The sequence below is a fragment of the Oryx dammah genome, unplaced genomic scaffold (assembly GCF_014754425.2).
Source record: "Oryx dammah isolate SB20612 unplaced genomic scaffold, SCBI_Odam_1.1 HiC_scaffold_28, whole genome shotgun sequence".
In the NCBI taxonomy this organism is placed as follows: Eukaryota; Metazoa; Chordata; class Mammalia; order Artiodactyla; family Bovidae; genus Oryx; species Oryx dammah.
In genome coordinates this window covers 31,908,996-31,931,638 of record NW_024070212.1, presented here as the reverse complement: position 1 = coordinate 31,931,638, position 22,643 = coordinate 31,908,996, and the positions used below count along the sequence as shown (strand labels likewise).

At 51.8% G+C, this 22,643-nt stretch overlaps 1 protein-coding gene across 3 annotated transcripts in view; it reads left to right on the top strand.

Annotated features, from left to right (window-relative positions):
• Positions 1-373: 373 nt before the first annotated feature.
• The window catches only part of SLC6A17 (solute carrier family 6 member 17), a 55,767-nt gene continuing 33,497 nt past the window's right edge, over positions 374-22,643 (top strand). Inside the window, exons 1-3 of one of the 3 annotated variants that reach the window (XM_040232090.1) lie at positions 374-765; positions 17,070-17,443; positions 22,473-22,630. In XM_040232090.1, the coding sequence (XP_040088024.1) occupies positions 17,158-17,443; positions 22,473-22,630 (444 nt within the window). In that variant the 5' untranslated portion in view covers positions 374-765; positions 17,070-17,157. Of the gene's footprint in view, positions 1,054-17,069; positions 17,444-22,472; positions 22,631-22,643 lie in introns of those variants that run through there. The other 2 variants (XM_040232091.1, XM_040232093.1) reach the window with 2 other exon arrangements.

The following is a 22,643-nucleotide window of genomic DNA, read 5'->3' as shown; positions in this document are numbered from 1 at the left end:
AAAAGCATGGAGGTGGAAGTGGCCAGGACAGGGGAATAACCAGGTTTGGTTGGTGCTGAGTTCATACCAGACAGCCGAAAGAGATGGGCCTGGAAAGATGAAGGACGTGAGGCCCAGGCTCAGGAGGGCCTTAGCCATGGGGGTCCCATTTCTCTTTTAGGGCAGAATCTGGTACTGCTTCTCCAGGGTCTGGGTTCCTTGGCCGGGGGCTTCAAGAAGCTGCTCCCTTGCAGACCCCTCCCTCTCCTGGCCCACTCCGCCTACGTCTGCCATCAGAGGCCCCAGAACCTCGCATTGACGCGGGGCTGCGCGTGAGTCAAGCCTGCGTCACGGCGCCCCGCCATCAGGGTGGCCTTTCGCAAAGCGAGGGAACAGTGCGCGCAGCGCTGCGCTCCGCCCCGCTCCGTTCCGCTCCGCAGAGCCGGCGCGGCCGGAGTGCAGGGAGGGTGGCACTGGGCTCCGGCGCCTGCAGCCTCACGCGCTCCCTCCGCAGCGGTACCTGGGTTCCCGGACCGCTCCCCCGAGGCCCGAGCACGCCGCAGGCGGGAGACCGACCGGGACCGGCGGCGAGGGAGGGAGCGAGGAGTGATCAGAGTCGCGTGCGCCCGTGCGCGGCTCCGGGTCTCCTCCCAGCCCCGGCTGGGCCCGTCGCCGCCACACTCGGACTGCTCGTGGGAGGGGCTGTGCGCCCGCCACCCGTCGGGGACCGAAGCTGCTCGGTCCGAGTGCAGGAGCTGAGACCGCGCTACGACCCACGCGGGACAGGTGAGTCGCCGTCCGCGCCCCGCCTGGCTTTATGGGACCAGCCGCCGCAACTTCAGCTGTTCCGGCCCCGCCCCAGCCCGGGAGGCCTAAGGACTGAGGTGCGAGGCGGCGCTGCCCGGGTATCCGCCTGGCTGTGCGAGGGCCCCAGCCACTTGATCCGCCGTTGCCTGGCGACGGAACCTTGAGGCCCGAGCTCCTCCGTCGCTTCGCGGGTGCCCTGCGCCCCGCTCACGGGTTGGACACCCGGCTTCACCTTCCCGGGCTCAGGAGGGCCGAAGAACTCCAGAGGTAATCGGGCAGAGCTGCAGAGGCAAGCGCGCGCGGAGGACCGGGGGAGGAGGCCCGGCAAGAACCGCCGCCTAGAGCTGCGCGCCTAGGGTGCAGTTCTCACCGGGAATCTCCTGCGCGGCTGGGGACCCCAGCCCCAGCCGCTCGGCTTCAGGCCCATGACCTTGACAGTAACATTGGCAAGAGAAGCAGAGCGCTCGCGCCTGAGATAAATATTTAATTCCCAGTCTTGGGGCTGGTCCTGGCTGAACTCGAAGCTAGATAGCGGAGAGCCCATGCTCCCTCCAGGGAAGCGCGTCTGGGAACGGAATGGCGGAGATGCGGACGTAGGTGCGCGAGGTGCAGGTCTGGAGGGGGCGCCGCCTCGTGAGCGAGGCCTCTGCTACGTTTATACCTGTGCACACTGTGCTCTCCAGCGGCGCGCGATGCTTGTAGTGCTCCAGGGAGGATCGCTCCCGCAGGGGCGCGGCCACCTGCTCTTTCCTTTTAAGGCTCAAACAGCCCCGTCAGGGCTGCAAGTGTTCAGAAATCCCGAGGCCACTCACTTTACAGAATCCAGTCGCTGTCAAGGAGAGTTTTTTGTTTTTTTTTTTTTAAATGTTCCCTTTCCTCTTTCGTTCTTTGAGAAAATTTTTATCGGATCGTTCAAGGAATTTCTAGCCAGAGCTACCTTTGGGGCAATTCAACTGTGAACACGAGGCAGGTGGGTTTGGGTTGGGGAGATAGGTCAGGGGTGTAGAGAAAGAAGCTTGTTTTGAGGGCATTGCCCCTGTTAATGGGAACTTTCAGGAACTAAAAAAATCCTGAAATGCTCCCCCTGACCCAATTCAACCAAAACTTTAGTTATGCTGTATTGGACTGATGTCTGAAGAACAAGGTCAGAGTGAGTGGAGGTTAACAGAGGGCTTCTTGTGTCTCATGCTGTGCTTGCATTATCGCGTGATAGGCTGAGGTGGACCTGGGCAGGAAGAGCTTTAAGGTCATACCTACTTGTCCTTGGCCGTGGCCCATCCATGGGTACCATCAGAGGCTCAGCTCCTCTGCTGGCTTTTTCTCTAATGGAGCAGCTGTGGCTAAGTAGGTGGTGAGTTTCAGCAAATCCTTGCAGCTCAGCCTGGAGGGTGACTCAGTGCAGAAGGCAGATTGTGCCCACCAGCCTGCTTGGAGTGAGTGTTTGGCCTGAGTCACATGCAGAGTTGTGTGTCAGCTATTTGTGAGTTGAATGAAGCTCTTTACTGGGACTTGTGAGTGACAAGGACCCGAGCTTCCAGTGTTTTGACGTCACCGACCGAAGGTGAGCAAGTCTCCAGAGTGAGCTAAGCAGAGATCTGGCTACTGGGCAAGTGTCCTGGAGCTGTGAGCCCATGGGAAAGGTGAGCAGGGCCGGGTTGGGAGAGGGGAGATTGGAAGAGAGGGTTGGGGTGTGGGGGGAGGAGACCCGGTGATTTCAGTGAGAACTGGGCCCAGTGCTCTGCCATGTGCCAGTGTGGGGTGACCTTGGGCAAGTCCCTCACCTCCTGAGGCTCGATCTCCTCCACTGTAGAGCAGGGATGCCAGTAGTACCTTTTCTGCAGGCTTATTTTTAAGCCCAGTGCTAGACACCTAGCAGATGCTCATTAAATGTTAGTTCCGCACCCCTTTCCTCATGGATCTTAATCAGAAGTGAGTCTTTCTCTTCCTGTCCTTGTTTCTTGGTGTGAGAGGGATGAAAGTGGCAGGGCTTTCCATGTGGTTGAGAAGGACCTATAGTGCAGCTTCAAACTGACCTATTTCCAACCCTCAAGCGTCCCCTGGGAGATCTTGAGTGGGGAAGCCTGAGTAAGAGCAGGGCTGTGGAATGTGGAGTCGGGTCGGGGGGTGGGTCGGGGGGTGGGTAGGGGGTGGGCAGAGCTGTGCTGGGGCTGCTGGGTGCTGACCTAAGATGTGTGCACCTTAAGAGCAAAGAAAATCAGGGGACCCCCCAGGACAGCAAGAAAGAAGCCATGCTGACTCAGGGAACTCTAGTCTGCGACTGGAAATGTATGTATGTGAGTGTGTGTGTGTGTGTGTGTGTGTGTGCACGTGCGCGCATGTGTATGCATGCTCATGAGAGTAAGTGGTACATGCACCCTGGAATCACTGCCCTCCCAGTTGGATCTGGGAGCAAATTTCAAGGATGATATAATAAATACAGAGAGGAGAGGAGAAGAATCCTAAGAAGCAAGTTCTTTCTGTTTGTGCAGCTTCCTTTTCCTCGTGCTCCTTCCTGTCCAGATTTGCTGCAGCAGAACGATGCATCATTAATCCCTTCAAAGCTGCTAAGATAAGCAGCAGAACAGTTTAAAAGGAAGATGGATTTTGTTTTTTCCTAAACCAGGTCTGAGTTATTGCTCACTCTCAGGCTGGGCTGCAAGAAATCCTTACAAAAATTTCTGGAGCACGAGGATGGGGAAAAATTCTGTTATTATAGATTCCTTTTACATCAGCCTTCTTTAGTCTGGCATCCCCTCTGACTTCCAGAGGTCAGAAGCACAGTACCATAGGTAGCTCTGTGGTAGTGCATGCCCCGTGATCGCAGGTGGGATGGTCATCTGTGGGGAAATGCCTGCTTGGCCTGCTTTTAGGAGGGCTGAGTGCTGGATCTTTTCACTTTCATGCATTGGAGAAGGAAATGCCAACTCCAGTGTTCTTGCCTGGAGAATCCCAGGGATGGTGGAGCCTGGTGGGCTGCCATCTATGGGGCCGCACAGAGTCAGACACGACTGAAGCGACTTAGCAGCAGCAGCAGGGTGCTGGGTGCTTAGCACACAGTGATAATATCTAAGTTTTTATTGAAGCTTCTGAGCTGTGCTAAATGCTTCATTCATATACTATCTCATTTAACCTTCATTACAGTCCCAGGAGGCATATTATTGCTCTCAGCAGTTTACAGATGTGGGACTTGAATTCAGAGAGGTTAAATAATTTGCTCAAGGTCACACGGTAGTGAGTGGCAACCTGAGAATTTGCACTCAGGTCTGTTAGTTTCCAGACTTCATGTTCTTGATGTCTATGTGATGTGAATCCATAATAAGTTCTTAATAAATTTTTGCTGACAACATAGGTATTTACCCAAACGAGGTTGTCTAAATCTGTGAGTTTGTTTCTTTAAGCTGTTGCTCTGAGAAGAGGGACATGAGCCTCCACTAATGGGAAATTGGTAGAGAAGGAGCATACCCCAGTTTCTAAGGGGGAATACAGTATGTGGTCCCAGGTTGGTTGGAATCCAGAAGAACATCCCAGGCTCCGTCTCGATGCTTTACTGTCCCGTCCATCTTTCTCTTCCTGATCGCTACCACCCCAACCTCATTCCTATAAAGTCTGTTGCAGTCTGGGGTTGTTTCTAGGAGCAGTGAAGGAAGAGTCAGAGCCAATGTGAGGATGCCTGAGGATTTTTGCTTCTGCAGAACAAAGGGCAGCCAGTCACTGGTGGGCTCTGATGTGTCAGGCTTCTCTGCTGGAGAGTGTGTGCCAGGGACCTGCAGCAGTTTCTGGTGAGGTCCCAGACCCCAGAGTGAAACTGCTAACCTTCCAAGGTCATTGGCAGCAGTGGCAGCAAGGGTTCCTCAGGGGGATGCTGCTTGCTTCCTGGTCCCGTCCCATGGAGCCTGTGCTCCTCACCCTTGGGGCTCCACCAGGTGCGTCTTTGACTCTTCTGGGAAACTTGGTCTCTGATTCCTTCTGCTTCTCCATCTCTTCTCTCTCTGAGAAATCACCTGGAAGAATAGGTCCCTACTCTCCTAGCCTGCCTTGCATCTATGAGCCCTCTTTGTTCACGGTGCGGAAGTTTGTGAAAGTGAGGGTGGATTGTTGAAAGGTAAGCGCCCCCAGGGGACAGAGAGGTCTTCTTGGAAGCCCTTGCTCCATAGACAGCCATTTTGAGGAGATACAGTCTTTGGGTAATTCTCTCTCCCATCCCCCATCCCCCATGAGTAATTTTAAAAATTAAGATATGGTCCATCTCTGGATAAATTCAGTTATTAAAAAATATAGTTAGATATTCACTGTGCACAGAAAATTCACATGTGAAAACGTGAGCTCAGGTGTAAGACGCATTACTGTACCAAATTATTCTCATGTTTAAAACCAGGTATGTTTTGTTAGAGAACAATCTTGTGTCAGATGAGGCTTGGGCAGCTGAGTCCCCAGCTTGGGAGCTGAGACTGAAAATGCTTTTGCTCTGAGCCCACTTGTGGAGTGGGGATGGGGCAAGCGTGGGGCCAGAGGAAGTAACACCCCAGCTTCCAGACCTGGAAGTCATCGAATCGACTGCAGCTGACCCACTGAGTTGCCACTCTGTCTTCCACAGCCTACTCACAGTTCATTTGAAGATAAGTTTCCTTTTGCTGTAGTCCATCATTTTAATTACAGGTTTAACTGGAACTTCTGTTGGATTCTGTACACCACTAATTTGCCACCTATTATTTCACTTGCAAATAGAATCTATTGGTCCACACCCCAAATTCCTGCTGGCTGCATTTTCTCTTTAATTATAAGACTTCTGGGCTCCTGTGGTTTTAAATCCAACTCCAGGCCAGCAGTGCTGTTTGATAAAGCTACCATTCAGGGGACGTGAACAGTCATCTGATGGGATGGCTCCAGCAGGTGCTGCCAGGTGAGTGCTCAGGGAGGACATGGATCTCCTCTTCCTGGGGGTCTACAGGGAGGAGAGCGTGCTCCTGTAAGGGCAGCCAGCGCTGGCTTTCAGAATGGCCCGATGGGTGCTGTCCACGGTCCTGGCACACCTCCGAGACAACCTGCCTGCTAGTAGTTCGGGGACTCCTTCAGAGCCACCGGGAGGAATCTCCTTGACCAGTCCCCCAGTTTGCATTATGCTTTTAGCTTTGGGAATGGACCTGGCCAAGTGAGAAAGCTCCTGAACTCCAGGAGGTATGATGGTCGATGGACCTGTTCCATTGTTGACTTGCTGAGTGGGATTCACGTGTGTCGCTTTGCAATGTGGCACAGTGCATTGGAAAACTTTCTAACCAGGGCCCCAGATGGGTGGCATGTGGCCCAGAGATAATGACACCTTCATCCCCTGGAATAGCCTTGAAGGGCCTAGGATGGAGAAGCCTCTCCATTTACCCAATGTGCCATGGCAGTATTCTCTTCTCTGTGCGTCATCACGTGTGGAAGACTGGAAAGCACCAAAGTCGGGAGGAGTATGGACTACTGAGTGAGGCGGACCACAGCTTGAATTGTCTCATCTGTTTCATGGCTGGGTAATCTAGTACGTGGTAGTTATCTAGTATACGGTGGTTATCTCCCCTTAGCTTAGGCTTCTTCATCTGTAAAATGAGCATTCCATCTTACCCCAAGTTGTTTTGGAGATAAATAACACATGGAAGGACAGTAGGTCTTCAAATGTGTGCTCCCTCCGCTGTGATCTCAGGTGGCTGGTGACTTGCTCCTGATGGGGGTGCCTTTCTGCCCACCCCTCCACAAAGCCGTGCTGAAGGCTGCTGGGGAAAGAGACACAAACGTTTCTGGTCCTCAGGAAGGAGACATCATGTTGGGACTGTAATTAAGAGTTTCTGATCACTATTCTTTCAAGTGCTCTTCGGCAGTCTGGTAGGTAATTTAGGTAATTGGACACCCGTGATTCCTTCTGTCTTTCTCTGGAACAAGAGGAAATAGTGGCTATAAGAAAATCCAGCTCAGAGGATTAGGGCAGAGGTTGTTAAGGACCCATCTGTTGCCACTGTGGGCCTCCCACAAATAAGAAAAGCAGGGAATCAGGCTTTTGCTTGTCACTCTTGGACTTTTTGTTTTCACAACTGACTTAAAAAATAATTTTTTTTTTCTAAATCAGGACAGTTTCATGGGTCTTCTGTTCGAGGCCTGTGTACATTTCAGTACCCTGGGTCCTCTGTTTTCCTCTCTTTAAAACCTCAACCTTATCCAATAGCCTGGCCCAGGTCACCACCATCTCTAACCTACCTGCTTTGTCTTTTGAAGATTTATTTAGTTGACGTACAACACTGTGTTAATTTCTGCTGTATAGCAATGTGATTCAATTATACATTTGTATACATACTTTTTCATATTCTCTTCCATTATGGTTTATCACAGGTTACTGAGTATAGTTCCCTGTGCTGTACAGCAGAACCTTGTCATTTATGCATCCTATATGTAATAGTTTGCATCTGCTAATCCCAGACTCCTAATCCATGTGCTTTTTAACTTGTACTCTATCCATCCCTTTAAAAACAGTCTTCTGTTCAAGGGAAGACCCAAACTCTTTCCCATGGTTGATGGGTCCTGCCTGCTCAGGCTGCCAGCTATTCTCCTGTCTCAGCATATCCTACTCTACCCTGGCTTAGGATGCTCTAAGCATAGGGCCTGTGTGGCTCCTGCCTTGGGACCTTTGCACTTTCTGTTCCCCCTGTCATGATTGCTTCCCTACGATATCCTGGCTTGTGCTCTCACATTATCAGGTCTTTAGCAGAGTTGCTTTCCAATACCCTCTATACATTATAGTATCCCTACCTCACTCTATCCCCTGTGTATATTTATTTGATATCACTATGGATATAGTTTATGCCTATATATACGATATTCCCTGGTAACTCAGCTGGTAAAGAATCCACCTGCAATACAGGGGACCCCGGTTCGATTCCTGGTTTGGGAAGATCTGCTGGAGAAGGGATAGACTACCCACTCCAGTATTCTTGGGCTTCCCTGGTGGCTTGGCTGGTAAAGAATCCACCTGCAAGGCGGGAGACCTGGGTTCAGTCCCTGGGTTGGGAAGATCCCCTGGAGGAGGACATGGCAACCCACTCCAATATTATGACCTGGAGAATTCCATGGACTGTATAGTCCATGGGGTTGCAAAGAGTTGGATACGATGAGCGACTTTCACCTTTCATTTTCCTGTGATATTAATTCATATTATATGTGATTTTTATTTGTCCTCTTAATCCCCCCGAGCAGGGACATTGTTTTCTCTGTTCTCTGCTGTACTAGGACAGGGCTTGATGCTCAGCTACTGTTCAGTAAATATCTGTTGAAGGAAATAAAGGACAGCAAGGAGGGAAAGAGAGAGGGAAGATAGAAGTTTTTAAATCCCATATTTCAGTAGTATCCCTAGTTTGTCAGAGTCTCTGGGCTCCATTCTCCTTCAGTTCAAGAGAGAAGTGGAAATAAGTTGGAGCTCCAAACACCTGCATCCCCCACTGGCCCCACACGTCCTCAGGTACCACGTGCTTGTTCCTGGCTGGTTCCCGGACGCTGCAAGCACATGGGTGAACGGGCCTCTGTTCCTGGTTGAGCCCATTTCCCCCATGTTCTCATGTGGAGAGGCAGCTGATGGGGTTTATGGTGTGCTCCCTGTGTTATTTCATTTTATCCTCATGACAATCCTATGAGGTCAGAGCCTCATCCCCTTCTTTTCAGGTCCAGAAGCTGAAACCAAAAGAGGCTGTAAACCCTCCCAAAGACTCACGACTTGCAAGTGGCTGCAGGACTCAGGCCCAGGTTTCCCTGACTCCAAATCCCATGATCTTCCTGGGACAGTGTGGTGGCTGAAATATTCTGGAGTCACCCTATGTTGGTGGTTGGGACTCTGGGCCTCCACTTTTTGACTGTGTGCTATATTTCATCAATCCCAAGATGTGTAATTTTGCACAGTGTCACATCTTAAAATCAGAATGTGCAGTCAACAATGTCTCAGATGGGCTGTTGGTCAAGTGGAGTGGTGACCTAGTTGGGTAAAAACCTTCCAGGGACCCTTTCTGGTAAGTTCAAGAAAGTACCAGCACCAAAAAGTCTTAACTTCAATGAAATACAAGTAATATATCCCCTCTGAGCCTCTACTTCTTCATCTGTAAAATGGGGATAAGAGTGGCACCAGCCTCATACAGCTTTTGGTTGGGTTAAAGGTAATAATGTCTATTCAACACAATGGCTGCTATGGATAGTCGGCCCTCAAGAAGGATAGCCTATGTGCTGCTTGTCTTTTAAAAACTATTTATTTATTTATATGGTTGCGCTGGGTTTCAGCTGTGGCAGTCAGGGTCGTTAGTTGGGGCATATGGGATCTAGTTCCCTGACCAGGGATCCACCTGGGCCCGCTGCTTTGGGAGCATGGAGTCTCAGCCGCTGGGATTGCCAGAGGAGTCCCTGTGCTGCTGTTGAAGTTGTCATGATCACCACAGTCCACTTTGCCCTCAGCACCTAAGTTCTAGTGGAAGGCTCAGGTGTCTGTGGGGCAACCATGGTGCTGCTCTTGCTTTCACACTCACTGGGCGTGCATTCCCCCTCACATGACTTGGTAGAACTGAACCAAAAGCTTTTGTTGGCACTGGCCTCTCTCATATTTTCCAGTGCCAGTTCCCCCACCCCGTGGACCATCTGCCCCTTTTCCTGCTTTCCTTCCTCCTTGACTAAGAAAATAAAATATCAGCTGCAGAGAACATGCTCAGTAAATGCAACAGGAAGGTGAGACGAGATGTAGAAGATTCCACTGGCTCCTTTGCCTGTGTGTTAGCCTCTGGAAGGCTCCACGCCAAGACCACGCCCAGCCAGTGATTACTTCTGTGTGGTATGGATGAATCCTGCCTGCAAAGTGGAGACAAAGAGGCACAGATCATAGCTCCTGTATGAAAGGCAAAATGTCTTTGAGCAATGGGCAGACTTCTTAGTTTATGTTAGCTTCAAACAGCTGCTTGGGGCATCACATGCTCCTGGGATCAGAGTATCATGTCAGAAGATGGGAAAATTTGAAGCTGAGAAATAACATCAGATTCTGGAAAATTTGAAGAGTTCAAAATACATCAATTCATTGATTTGCTCACTCAGTTCATTCATATCATATTTATTGAGCACATGTAGTAGTTGGTCACCAGAATTTGGCCTTGGAGAAGCAAAGATGCAGTCAGTTGGGATCAGGACTGGGGACCACAGCACAAAGCTGGAAAATCTGTGAAATGGAGTCAGAAGTGGCTGTTCTGTTGACTCGATGTTTCAGGAAGTTTTTCTTTCTCTTTCTCCTTCTATCCATATGATAACCAGATGCAGCTGGTAGGTAAGAGCTGTTCCCTATTTTCCAGATGAGTCAGGGCTAGAAATCTGTCTTCCAAGGCTTAGGGTCCTCCCCACATGTGCTGCAAGGCTGCGCCAGATTAGAGCCCCTGGCTGGGCAGACGACTTCTGGTAGGTTTAGCTCAGAGCTGTTAGCTTTTCGCCGTCACATCTTTGTTTCAAAGTAGAAGGCCAAAGTTCCGATTTAACATAGGAAGCAGGGAAGCATGCTGTTCCTGGAGGGTGTGCAGGCAGAGACCTCGGAGCATCTGTGAATACCATGTCCTGTCCTGTGTGCCAGGCCCTGCTGGGTGTGGGGCAATGGGGAGGGGCACAGAGCTGACCCATCTTGGGTCCTGCCCTCAGGGAGCCTTGTGGTTCAAAAAGGAATCAGGCCTTAAATAACTAGCTATACTAGAAAGCCAGATGGTAAAAGTAGCAAATAGTCTTACAAGAAGTGTGCTGAGGAAGGGAGAGAAAGGGATGTTCTTTCTCACTAGACAGTTGTGGAAGGCGTCACGTCATTGCTGGGCCTTGAGCTGGACCTTCAAAGACTAGAAGGTCGAGGAGGCAGAGGATGAGGAGTGGTGAGTGGGCCAGGGAGGAAGGGGGCACCAGGGCCAGGGAGGTGGAAGGGGGCCCACAGGAGGAGCTGCCATGGTGATGCGATGGCAGTGGGCGTGGGGAGACATGGTATCTCCTCCAAGGCCTGGAGGAGCTGTGAGCTGGGCGCCTGGTGCTGGCCTTGCATGGAGAGAAGACCTGAGTTAGAGCACGAGCCTGGGAGAGGACAGATCTGAACCCACTGACGGGACTTTGCAATGTGGGGATGGAGGGTGGAGGAGGGAGAGGCCAGGAATGTGCTGGCGCCTGGCTGTGCCTCCTGGGCGAGAAAACCCAAGTTGAGTGGCCACCCCAGGCCAGGGCCTGCCTGGAGCAGTTTGTATCAGTTGACTGCCAGAGGTTCCAATAAGATAGTTAAAAATAATTCGGAGGACAACTTGGGTCTCTTAACAGTCTGATCTGTATTGGGCTCAGTGGAAGCCCAGAGGCTCTGAGGTAATTAGAAAAAGTGTGTGGACTACCACGGCTTGTCACCTGGAAATCAGGAAGCTGTTAAGTTCCCCGAGAGGAAGCGACCTAACCTCGCTTCCTTCTCACCACTGCTTAGTCCTGAGTTGGCCTTGGCTGTATGGCCCAGGGAGCTGGGCGTTCTCCACTGCGCTTCTCTTCTGGGGGCCCACGGCTTCCCTGTGCTGTGGTGGTGGTTTAGTAGCCAAGTCATGTCCAGCTCTTTGTGACCCCATGGACGGCAGTCCGCCAGGCTTCTCTGTTCATGGGAGCTTTCAGGCAAGAATACTGGAGTGGAATACGTTTCCTTCTACAGCGGATCTTCCTGATCCAGGGATCTAACCCAGGTCTCTTGTGTTGCAGGCAGATTCTTTACCACTGAGCCACCGGGAAGCCCTGTTATAGAGGTTTGCGTTTACAGACTTGGAACACTCTCTCCAGAGTACCCACCCACCCAAGGCAGCAACCCTGAGCACCCCCAGTTTCAGTGAAGTTAGTCCTCAGGGTCTGTGGTCCCCTTGGCCCCTCTTTCCCCAAGATAGCAGCTTGCCCACTCAGTTCACCTGGGAGGCTCACGCTGAAACTGACTCCTTTGAGTTTGTCCTTTGAGTTACCAGGTACCACCTTACTGACCTCAGGAGGCAGGTGCTCAGAGGGTTCCCCTTCCCCCGCTCCTGTGGGGTGGAGAGGCCCCTGGCTTGGCCTTGGTTGCAGGGTGAGCAGCCATCCCCTCGCCCTGCCCCCACCCCGGGGGTAATTATTGAGTGAGTGCTGTGCTTGAAAGGTTGTTGTGGAGCCATCAGCCCTCTGGCTCCAAGATATTTTTACCTGTCTGCCTCCTAGTCACACTATTTTTTTCTCTTTTTAAGAAGATTCACAGTTCACTCTCCCGGCCTGCTTCTCTCACATGCGCTATTCTGAGCTGTAAGCTGCATCTGTTGCTAAGTGACAGATCTGGCAACCGATGGCTTTCTCTGCATTGTGTTTTAAGTAGCTGAGGCATCCTTCCGGGGTGTACCATGGCGCTGCATCCTCTGATGTGCCTCTTGGGAAAGCACCTTTACAACCCACCCCATTTACTATGGGGGGTGGTAATCTGAGAACAGAGGGCTGGTGGTCAAAGCATCATCACAGCACCCCAGTGAGCTCTCATCTCACCGGTGGCCTGACAGACAAGCCCAAGGACCTTTATTTAGTGCCTGGTCCCTGGGGCAGGTCACACCTTGCTCACATGCATGTGCGGGAGGAGCACTCCCTGGATATATGCAGAGCTGAAAGGGCCTCCGAGGTCATCCAGACCTACCCACTGCACACACAGGGAAAGCAAGGTCCAGAGAGGTCAGGTTGATGGAGCCACTTTGCACAGTTGGCTGGTGGTTGGTCAAGAAAGACCAGCCCCGAATGGGCCTCCCATTGCCTGGATCACCTCTGGCTCCATGAGCAGCAAAGGCAGGGCAGAGAGGAATCTACCTGCCTGCACCTTCTCTGATCCTGGTGCTTGTCCCCGGCTGAGCTTCAAGGTCGCTGGGTACACGTCGGATTCCCGGGCCCTGGGCTCAAAGCTCACCTTTTGCGGCACAGGGTCTCCAGGCTTCAGGGGCCTGGAGGGCTGTGGAGAGGGCAGGTTCTTTGAAGTCACTGCTGCTGCCTCCCCTTTAGACATGGAGAGAGCCCAGGAGTGAGGAGGCGTGGGTGCTGACAGCTGTGTGATGATGGCCATGCCCTGTCCCACCCGGGGGCACACCCCTGTGTCACAGAGCTGACATCTGTGAGCACTTGCTGGGGGCCAGGCCCGCTCCTGAGACCTGTACAACCTGTCCTCCCCTCGCCATCACCAGGTGGCCGTGCTCCGTTCACTGGCACTGAGGGAATCAGCTCAGTGAGGGGAAGAACCCGGCCAGGCTGGTGGCTGGTGAGGAGGGAAGCTGGGATTCGAACCCAGGTAGTTTGGCTTCGGAGCAGAATCACCACCTCATACTGGGCCCATGGACTGTCTAAAACATGTTTTTAAATGATTTCAAACTATTCCAAATGTGAGCCATAGTTCTATTCATAATATTGCCAGGCTTTACTGTGAGGCCATGCTTTTTTTTTTTTTTAATCAATAATAACATTGCTGGTCTTCAGGCCTGGGGCCTGGCCCTGTATGGCCCTTACCTGCTTCCGTTTGACCCCGGGGCCAGGTGGGTGGGCCTGGACCTCGCAGGGTGCTGCCCCACCAGCTTCAGGGTGCTGCTACGTCTCACTAGCGAAAGAGGACATCTCTGCGCTGGCGGTGCTTCACAACGCTCTCCGCCTTCTACCCAACTCCACCCACAAACTCATTTTGGCTTTTCCTGAGGAGAAACAGGGCATTTATGTAATGAAATATAAATAGGGGGACTTACATATTTTTAAATGAATTCATTTTAAATGAATAAAGACAAACAAGACCAGAATTCCAGATTGCGGCCTCCACCCTCGGGGTCCTTCCTAGCGCCAAGCCCCGTGCCAGGCACTCTGCATACATCTGCTCATGGAATCCTCACACAGCCCTCCCTGGGAGGCAGGAGCTGTTATCAGATAGAAGCTTTTCACCCAGCAAGGGCCCGACACTTGCATAATTCAAGCGAGGTGGCTGCCCACCTCTTTCAGGGCACCAGCCAGTGTCTTTACAGTTGGCGGAGCAGCGGGGTGGGGAGGGGGGTAGAGGGGTGGAGGTGAGAGGTGGGGGAGGTGTGGGGTGGAGGGCAGGGGCTTTGAAGTCACACAGGCACTTCATCTGCTCACTCAGGCACTTGACATACATTTCCTGAGTGCCTCTGCCCCAGTGTCCCCTCCTCAGGGATGCCTTTCCAGATCCTAACATTGCAGACCTCCAGCTTGCCAGCGATCTCACTCTCCATCCCATGATATTTGTCATTATAGTGAAAATCACCACTGGTTATTTTGTATTTCTTTGAGTGTCTGGCCTGTCTGCCAGAAATAGAAACTCCACAAGGGGAAGCTCTGGATTCTTTTGCTTGCTGCCATATCCCTCACACTTAGAGCCTGCTACAGAGAAAGTGAAAGTGTTAGTTGATCGGTTGTGTCCAACTCTTTGCGACCCCATAGACTGTAGCCCGCCAGGCTCCCCTGTCCATGGAATTTTCCAGGCAAGAATACTGGAGTGGGTAGCCATTCCCTTCTCCAGGGGTTCTTTCCAACCCAGGGATAGAACTCAGGTCTCTCTCATTGGGGGTAGATTCTTCGCTGTCTAAGCCACCAGAAGAAGGCACTTAGTAAATATTTGTCAACTCAATGGAATGAGTGAAATGGGCTCTCCAATCCAGGCCTTTCTGACTTCAAAGCCTGCAAAGAAGATACTGTCTTCTTCCTGTGTTCCACCCCGCTGCTGGGTCTGACCCAGTGGCTTTGGGCAATTATTTCTCTCTATCTGGGCCTCAGTTTCCTCATATATAAAATGAGAATGTTCCTAGGATCCCTCAAACTTTAGTATTCCGATCATTGGATTCCTGTAATACGAGCAGATTCGTGGATGCAGAAGGTTCCAGTCCTGATGGCAGCCCGGCCCAGTGTCTCAGCTTGCAAGTTTGCAGCAGCACTTTGCTGATGGCCCAGAGGACCCCAGGCCCCATCCTGTGGTGCAGGACGTTCATGCGCATCAGTGATGTCTTGGGAAGAAGGAAGAAGCTCATATTGAGCTGATGCCTGTGGTTTCCGTGATGCTGTTGTGGGTACCCTTCTCTGGATTTATTAGAATGTGCCAGTTTTGTCCTTGAGCCCTCTTAGTTTACAATGGTGCCTTATCCCCCTGCCCCGCTTCTCGTGCTGGTGACCAGAGCTGCCACTCACTAATCTATTTATGGGAAAATGTGTTGTTGAATTGGCCAGCCTCAAGGTAAATTCTGCTGACTTGCAGGAATGCCTGTTTTCTCCAGTTGTGACAAGATGAACAGTATATCATATCTAATGCATTCCAGATTGTTCTGATCTAATCCTGCTGCAGGCTGGGTACCTGCAGGGAGGCTCTGAGTTCAGGTGCCCTGGTGACTGCGCTCATAGGAAGGACCTACCAGACCCTCCTCCCCAGTGCTAGCTTTTTATAAAACTCCTAATGGAGCTGAGAAATGACAGACTAGTTGGACAAGCCGCCATCACGTGGGCCTTAGGTTTTGTTCTCCATTTGAGGCCCTGGGGACCACGACCTGATGACTGGGGAGAGGGAGGGGCTCATCCTGGCAGCCTAGGCAGGAACACAGGCCTCCCCCGGCACAACTCCTAGGGGTACCATTTGCTCCTGTAGCACAGGCACCACAGCAGCTTGGGGGGAGGCTGAGGGCTTGAGGGTCCACAGACATACAATCCCACCTTGGGGCACCCTCCAGGCCATGATGGAGTGTTCAGCTGACCCAGTGTGAAGCAGAGGTCCCAATCGAGAGCTGTGTTTCTTATAGGGAATTCCGAGGTCTTTCAGGCAGTCTGGCTCTGTCCCAAGACCCTGACTGTGCCGAGAGTAGAAGGGGACAGTCACTAAAGAATCACTGTCCCCCTTGGATGAAGAGGACAAGAAAGTGTCACTTGCTTGTGTGATCCAAAACCTGGCCTGGGGAGGGCTGGCTAGCCCGCAGACCAGGGAGGACAGTTGTCCCCATCTGCCAGGTCTCCTAGCTTCATTACATGTATAATAGGATTTGGCTGGCCAGGTCTCCTCAAAGGTCAGGTGTTGGGTGGAGTCAACCAGGAGGTCTGGGTCAAGGCCAGCAGGAGGGGCAGGTGTGTACACTTCTGCTACACAGAGCTCTTGCCCGAGTGTTGAGATGGCACATGCAGGGGGAACAGAGGCAGCTCCTTCGCTTAGTGGAGTAATGACAGAACAGCATGATTTACATCCCTAGAAAGATGCAAGGCAACTGCCGGCCGGGGTGTACGTGGTTTAATTTTAAATCCTCCAACCTTCCCTTAATGAGGAGGTGCTTTGATACAAGCAGAGTGTTGGGATCCTTCAAAGGACTCGTTTCCTTGGTGCTCTATTTGTTTAAGGGAAAGCAGGAAAGATGGATGGGGAATGGCAGAAGCAGGGGAGAGTTTTGCCTCCCCCGCCTGCCTTGTGCAGACATTATCTGCTGTAAAACTGTCACAGAAGGATGGAGAACTGGCTCTTGGCTGCGGTGGCCTTCAGATAATGTCACTGCTGAGAGATGACCCGAGATTTGTTGGCACTGAGCAAGCATCTCTAGGTCTCTGCTGCCAGAATCTTTAGCTGAGCCTGGTCAGTACTCTTGCCTGGGGAATGCTGGTGTCCAGGACCCCCATGTAAGAGTGTTAGCTTTTTTTTTTTTCTTTTTTGCAAACATGAATGTCCCTCTGAATCACTTGGAGTTTCTGTAGAAATACGTTATTCATTGATCTTGGGTGGGACTGAGAGTCTGTGTTACTGATGAGCATGTTGAGGCCACTGGCCCCCAACTGCATTTGGAATGCAGCTGCTGGTTTCCCTGAGTCCCACCAGGTGGTTTGGCTACATAGAACACAAGAGGGCTAGGACTTGGCTACACCTTGTGCTGCCCTAGGAGGGGAAGGCAGTGGAGCCCTCCAAACGTTTTTGAACATTCTAGGATCTATGATGGTGAAAGATGGCCATGTTGTGATGATGACTCTTTATTTAGGTTTGGTGTATGGTGTTACCCTTTCCATCAAGTTTGCGTTTCTGATGATGCTCAGCTGAGAAGGCCCATGGGGAAACTGAGGGTGCAGACCTTGAGGCCCTCAGTGGCCCTCACTGGGGAAGAAGGCAAGCTTGAAGTTCAAGGCCACTGACCAGCTTCTGAGTGTGCAAGAGGGAGTTGATTGGGTCGTGTCCACTCGGGCTCCCCATCTCTCTGGTGTGGTCAGCAAACCCTCTCCTGCTCTTCTGGTTTCAGAGGTCCCTGGATGAGAAGGAGCTGACGGCAGCCAAGTCCCACCTTCTCCACGTGCTGGGAAGCAGGGCTGTGCCACCCAGGGGGCCCAATGCCGAAGAACAGCAAGGTGACCCAGCGCGAGCACAGCAATGAGCATGTCACGGAGTCGGTGGCCGACCTGCTGGCCCTGGAGGAGCCCGTGGACTACAAGCAGAGTGTTTTGAATGTGGCTGGCGAGGCAGGCGGCAAGCAGAAGGCGGCGGAGGAGGAGCTGGACGCGGAGGACCGGCCGGCCTGGAACAGCAAGCTGCAGTACATCCTGGCCCAGATTGGGTTCTCTGTGGGCCTTGGCAACATCTGGAGGTTCCCTTACCTGTGCCAGAAAAACGGAGGAGGTAAGGGGCAGCCCTGCTTGTCCCAGAGTGCCCTGCATGTGGGCTGGGCTGAGGGGAGAAAAGAAACACCCCTTTATGAGGCAGAGCCAAGGCCCTTATAGCCTGGAACTCAGGACTCCAGAGTGAGACTGAAACTCTTCCCCAGGAATGGCTAACAGCTCTCAAGAGGCTGCAGGAGAGAATGTGGGCTCTGGCCCTGGACAGCCTAGATTCAAGTCCCAGGGGAGCCAGTTGGCTCTGGGACCCTGTGCAAGCTGCTTCATTTCTCTGTGCCTCGCTATCCTGCATCTGTAAGATGAGAATAATAGTAGTTCCTGCCTCACAGGATAGTTGGGAGAATTAAATGAGCTTTATATTTATTAATAGAATGCTTACCACTATATCTGACAGGGCTTCCCAGGTGGTGCTAGTGGTAAAGAATCCACTTGCTAATGCAGAAGACATAAGGGATGTGAGCTCAGTCCCTGGATCAGAAGGATCCCCTGGAGGAGGGCATGGCAGTTCACTCCAGTATTCTTGCCTGGAGAATCCCATGGCAGGAGGAGCCTGGTGGGCTACAGTCTATAGGGTTGTAGAGAGTTGGACATGACTGAAGTGACCGAGCACATATCTATCTGACGCACAGTAGTGAGCAGCTGTTGGCTATTACTATTAAATGCTTATAGATGCCAGGCCCTGTGATAAGCCCTTCCTGGATATTAGGTTGAAATGCATGAAGCTGCATCTTGGAACAGCCAAAGCACCAATTTCATATGGTTCATACGGTATTGTCCCCAAAAACCTATGTGAGGTAACACATAGGTTAACTCATATTAGAGGCTGTTACTTGAGGCACAGAGAGGTTAGATCACTTATTCAAGGTCACACAGCTGGTGATAAAGTCAGGATTCAAACCTGGACAGCTTGGCCCCAGAGCCTGAGCCCTTAATCACTACACCTGCTGCCTCACAGGTTGGAGAGGCCCTCGTGCTGCCCCTCCAGAGGGGGATTCACTCCCCACAGAGGATCTTGCCCCTGGTATCAGACCATTTCTACTCACTATTCTAGCTCCTGGGATGGGTAGAAGCTTCCAGGCCTTATCCCCTAGCACCTCTGAGGTAGGCTGGAATGTTCCAAAGGCAATTTGCTTTGAAACCAGGGGGAAATGAACCAAAAATAAGCAAAAAAAAAAAAAAAAACCAATACCCAGTGGGCTTTGACAATTCCAAGCTCAGACCTCTGGTCCTGGGAAAGTGATGGAGCCAGCAAAGAACTTCCTTGCCTCTGGGTCCCTGTGCCCTGGGACTGCCACGCTCCAGCCTGAAGGTGTGGCCCCAGCTCTACAGGCATCTTAGCCCTGTCACTTCCCTCCCAGTCCCGTGGATCTGCCATGTGGGCTCCCCCAGAGATGCAGCCCTATTCAGAGTCCCTCCCTCCCCTCTGGGATGCTCTCCCTGGTCCAGAAGGCAGAGCCTGGCTGGAGACTTCTCCTTCTTTGCCAGTTCTGCTGAAGGGCAGGGAGTGGGAATGCCTACCTGACTTAGGGCCAGAAACTTCCATCTTGCCACCAGGGCACAGTCTCTTCCCTCTGTACTCTCCTTGCTTTGAAGATCGCTATTTTTACTCGCCCAGTAAATAGCTGCGATCAGAGCTTTCAATCTGTATGGCATGCCGTGTTGTGCTCTGCTTAGTTGCTCATTCGTGTCCAAATCTTTGCGACCCCATGGACTGTAGCCCACCAGGCTTCTCTGTCTATGGGGATTCTCCAGGCAAGAACACTGGAGTGGGTTGCCCTGCCCTCCTCCAGGGGATCTTCTCAAACCAGGGATCGAACCAAGGTCTCCCACATTGCAGGAGAATTCTTTACGGTCTGAGCCACCAGGGAAGCCCAAGAATACTGGAGTGGGTAGCCTATCCCTTCTCCAGGGGAACTTCCTGACCCAAGAATTAAACCAGAGTCTCCTGCATTGCAGACAGATTCTTTACCACCTGAGCTACCAGGAAAGCCCCTGTATGACAATGGCCAGGCCCAAGTCACTGAGTTGATATAAGGCCAGCCCAAAGCAAAGTTACGAAGGGAAGTGTGTGATTCCCTCAAGTGCTGTGAGATGTTAAAGCTAAGAGTACCCAAAATGACTTCATAGGGTACATTGCATTAGGGGCTCTGGCTGGCAGCCTCCCACCGCATCACTCATGGCTGAGATAATCAGTCTGCCTGAGCATTCAGTGCTGAATCCCAGAGTCCTTCTCCCCGCCACACATTCCACACCACCACCCCCCGCCCCCAGGCTGCATTCTTGCCAAAGTCTGTTAGTTCCCAGTGTCATCAGACCGTTGCCACGGCACTAGACATCACGAACAACCCGCAAAGAAAAGCATTATCAGTTCTGAGGACTCTGAGCTCCCCGTTCCATGCTCCTACCTTCATTTACCATCCTTTCTAATTCCTGGAATCCCTCTTTATCTCTACGTTCAACTCATACATTTTACTGGTTTTTATAGTCATCTTAAACATTTTAGTCATCTTAAATGTATTTTGGAAGGAGGCAGATTGTCACAGGAGATGGTTGGTCTGAGAGTCAAAACTCTGGTTTTGAGCCCTGAGTGATCCAGTGAGAATTGCTTAATTTTGAATGGAAGCTCCAAAACTTCGCCTAGCTCCGCCAGATGTTGACAGTTTCTTCATTCTTCATCCTCGCAGTTTGCTTGTTTTTCTCTTTATTTTTGTGAGAAGTAGGCAAATGGTGCTTACTGTGGGTAAGTCACTCATTTAATCCTCATGGCAGCCCTGTGCAATAGATGTACAGTTGAAGCATATGAACTGGGCATTTTAAGTAAAAAATGATCAAATATCAGCAATTTCATATGATTCTACCTAATATTTTCATCCTCTACATAGATAAGAAAACAATGGCACAGAGAGATCAAGCAATTTGCCCAAAGTCACAGAACCAGTAAGTGGTGGAACCAGGACTCAGGCCCAGAAGGTCTGACTTCAGGGTCTGGATCTCAACCCCCACTCAGCATGCATCTCAACAGGCTGAGATCAAGGTGGTCTTTCAAAGCCCACCTTGGGGCTTGCTATTAATAGCGAGACATGCTAGAGATCCAGGAAGCCTCAGAGATCCCAGAATCTAACTCTCTGTAGCCATATTCTCCTAAATTTTATAACTCCCTGAACAGTGCTCCCAGCTGTTTAGACTGATAACCTGAGGCCCCGAAAGCCACTGAACCATCAAAATAAATTCAGATGTGTCCCCACTTGTATTTTCTAAGGTAGAGGAGGGTGCATGTCCAAATGACTTTAATAAGGGTTGATATGAAAAAGCACCTGTGATGAACCCAGGCAGAATGCTGCTCATCCAGCCTGCAGTCCCCTGAGCCCTGTGGTTAGCTAGACCTCAATGTGTTGAAAAAGCCTCCAGTCCAGTCAGAGTCCTGGGGCCTGAGTGGTGGCTGGTGGGGGCCAAGTCTTTGCAGCAGGACCTGTCTTTGGATAGCAATTACCTGGAGACTCTCCCTAGTTCCCTGGGAAGAGGAGAAAAGCATCCACAGAAGATGCCATCCTACTTCTCTGACCCTTGAGACCTGTCTCCCTGCACATCTTCCCCGACCTGAGGACTCATGGGTGAAATACAACACCAGGGAGCCTATGTCCTTATGCTGTCCTTCAGATCAGTCCTCTCCTCTTCCGTTTCCCAGAGCTGGAGACCACGAGGCAGAGCTGGGTTAAAAGACAGAACCGGGGGTCCTTCAGGTCCCTCTCCTTTTATAATATGATGCAGAGGCTCTTTAGCGACAAGTCAAATGTATGCGTTCATGTGACCGTGTGCACGTGTGTGTTGCATGAATTAGATGCTCTTATATAAGTTGCGGGGGGTTGCTCCCTTGGGCGCCTTTTCTGACTAGCTCCGTTGGACCCACGGCCCTCTCTCAGCATATACATGCTTAGTTGATCCTGTGTGATGTGTGTGTGCATGCTGACAGTGCTCAGGTGAACCCGAGGGTCCCACCAGCTCTCCTGGGATAGTATCTGTGCCTTCTGTGGCCCAGATAGCCCCACTGCACACCCTGGGATAGAATAGCTAACGATGGGCTGTTGCCAAGTGCCGAGTCATGGGCCTCAGAGGTGCCTGACTCCTGGGTTTATTACACATGTTGGGATGTTGCATTATGGGGAACAAAGCAGTGTGGCTGGGGGGCCTTCTGGAGGCTCCCAGTTTGCAGGGCTTGGTCTGGGAATGGTGGGCACTGGAGACACCTTTAACAGACAGGCAGGGCTGTGCCAGTAGCACTGCTCACAGGACTGGGTTGTTGGCACAGCTCTCCACCAGGGTCAATTGTCTGTGTCCAGACATGGCTTTAATTCCTCTGCTAAATGCCCTGTCACTTGGAATCGAGATTGTGTCTGCAGTGAGACCTGGGACAGCAAGCTAAATATATTGTCTGGAATCTTTAGTGAGATCCATTCTATCCTTTCTGATCCTCCTGGCTATGCTTTCCTAAATTGCTAATTTCTCTTCTGTTCCTCCCAATTAGCTATAGATTAATGGCGATGCTTGTCAGACCCTGTGTCCCTGGAGAGCTTCCAAGCTCTGCTTCCCTGGAGCTGTCCAGTCTGCTGTGTCAGCATCTGGTCCCCCCAGACTTGGGGAGGATGGCACCCCAGGGTCTGTGCCTCTGAGGGGCCAGTGGGTGGGAGCTGCTCCTCTGTGGGCGGGAGGGGGTGTGAACAGGTGTCCACAGAATGTGTAGGGAGGTGGGGCTGTCTGCCTCTGAATCCAGCCTTGTGAATAGCAGACGTTGACATCCATCTGGCTCCTCCCTTAGTGTTTTGGGTCAGTGGAGCCAAGGGGGAGAAGGCGGTCTGGGCAGCCAGTGTGTGGTAGGTTGCATGTGTAAGCCAGAGCATTCCTGGAGGAGCACAGGGCCTGGAGACAGTTTGAGGATGATTGGAGATGTGGCTAAGGCTGTAGGACCTGGCTGCCACCCCTCCCTTACCTGGCTGCCATGCTCCAGACGCCCTCCCACATCCCTCCCTCCTCCCCAGGTGCCTACCTGGTGCCCTACCTGGTGCTGCTGATCATCATTGGGATCCCACTCTTCTTCCTGGAGCTGGCTGTGGGCCAGAGGATCCGCCGCGGCAGCATCGGCGTGTGGCACTATGTGTGCCCCCGCCTGGGCGGCATCGGCTTCTCCAGCTGCATAGTAAGTTGGGGGC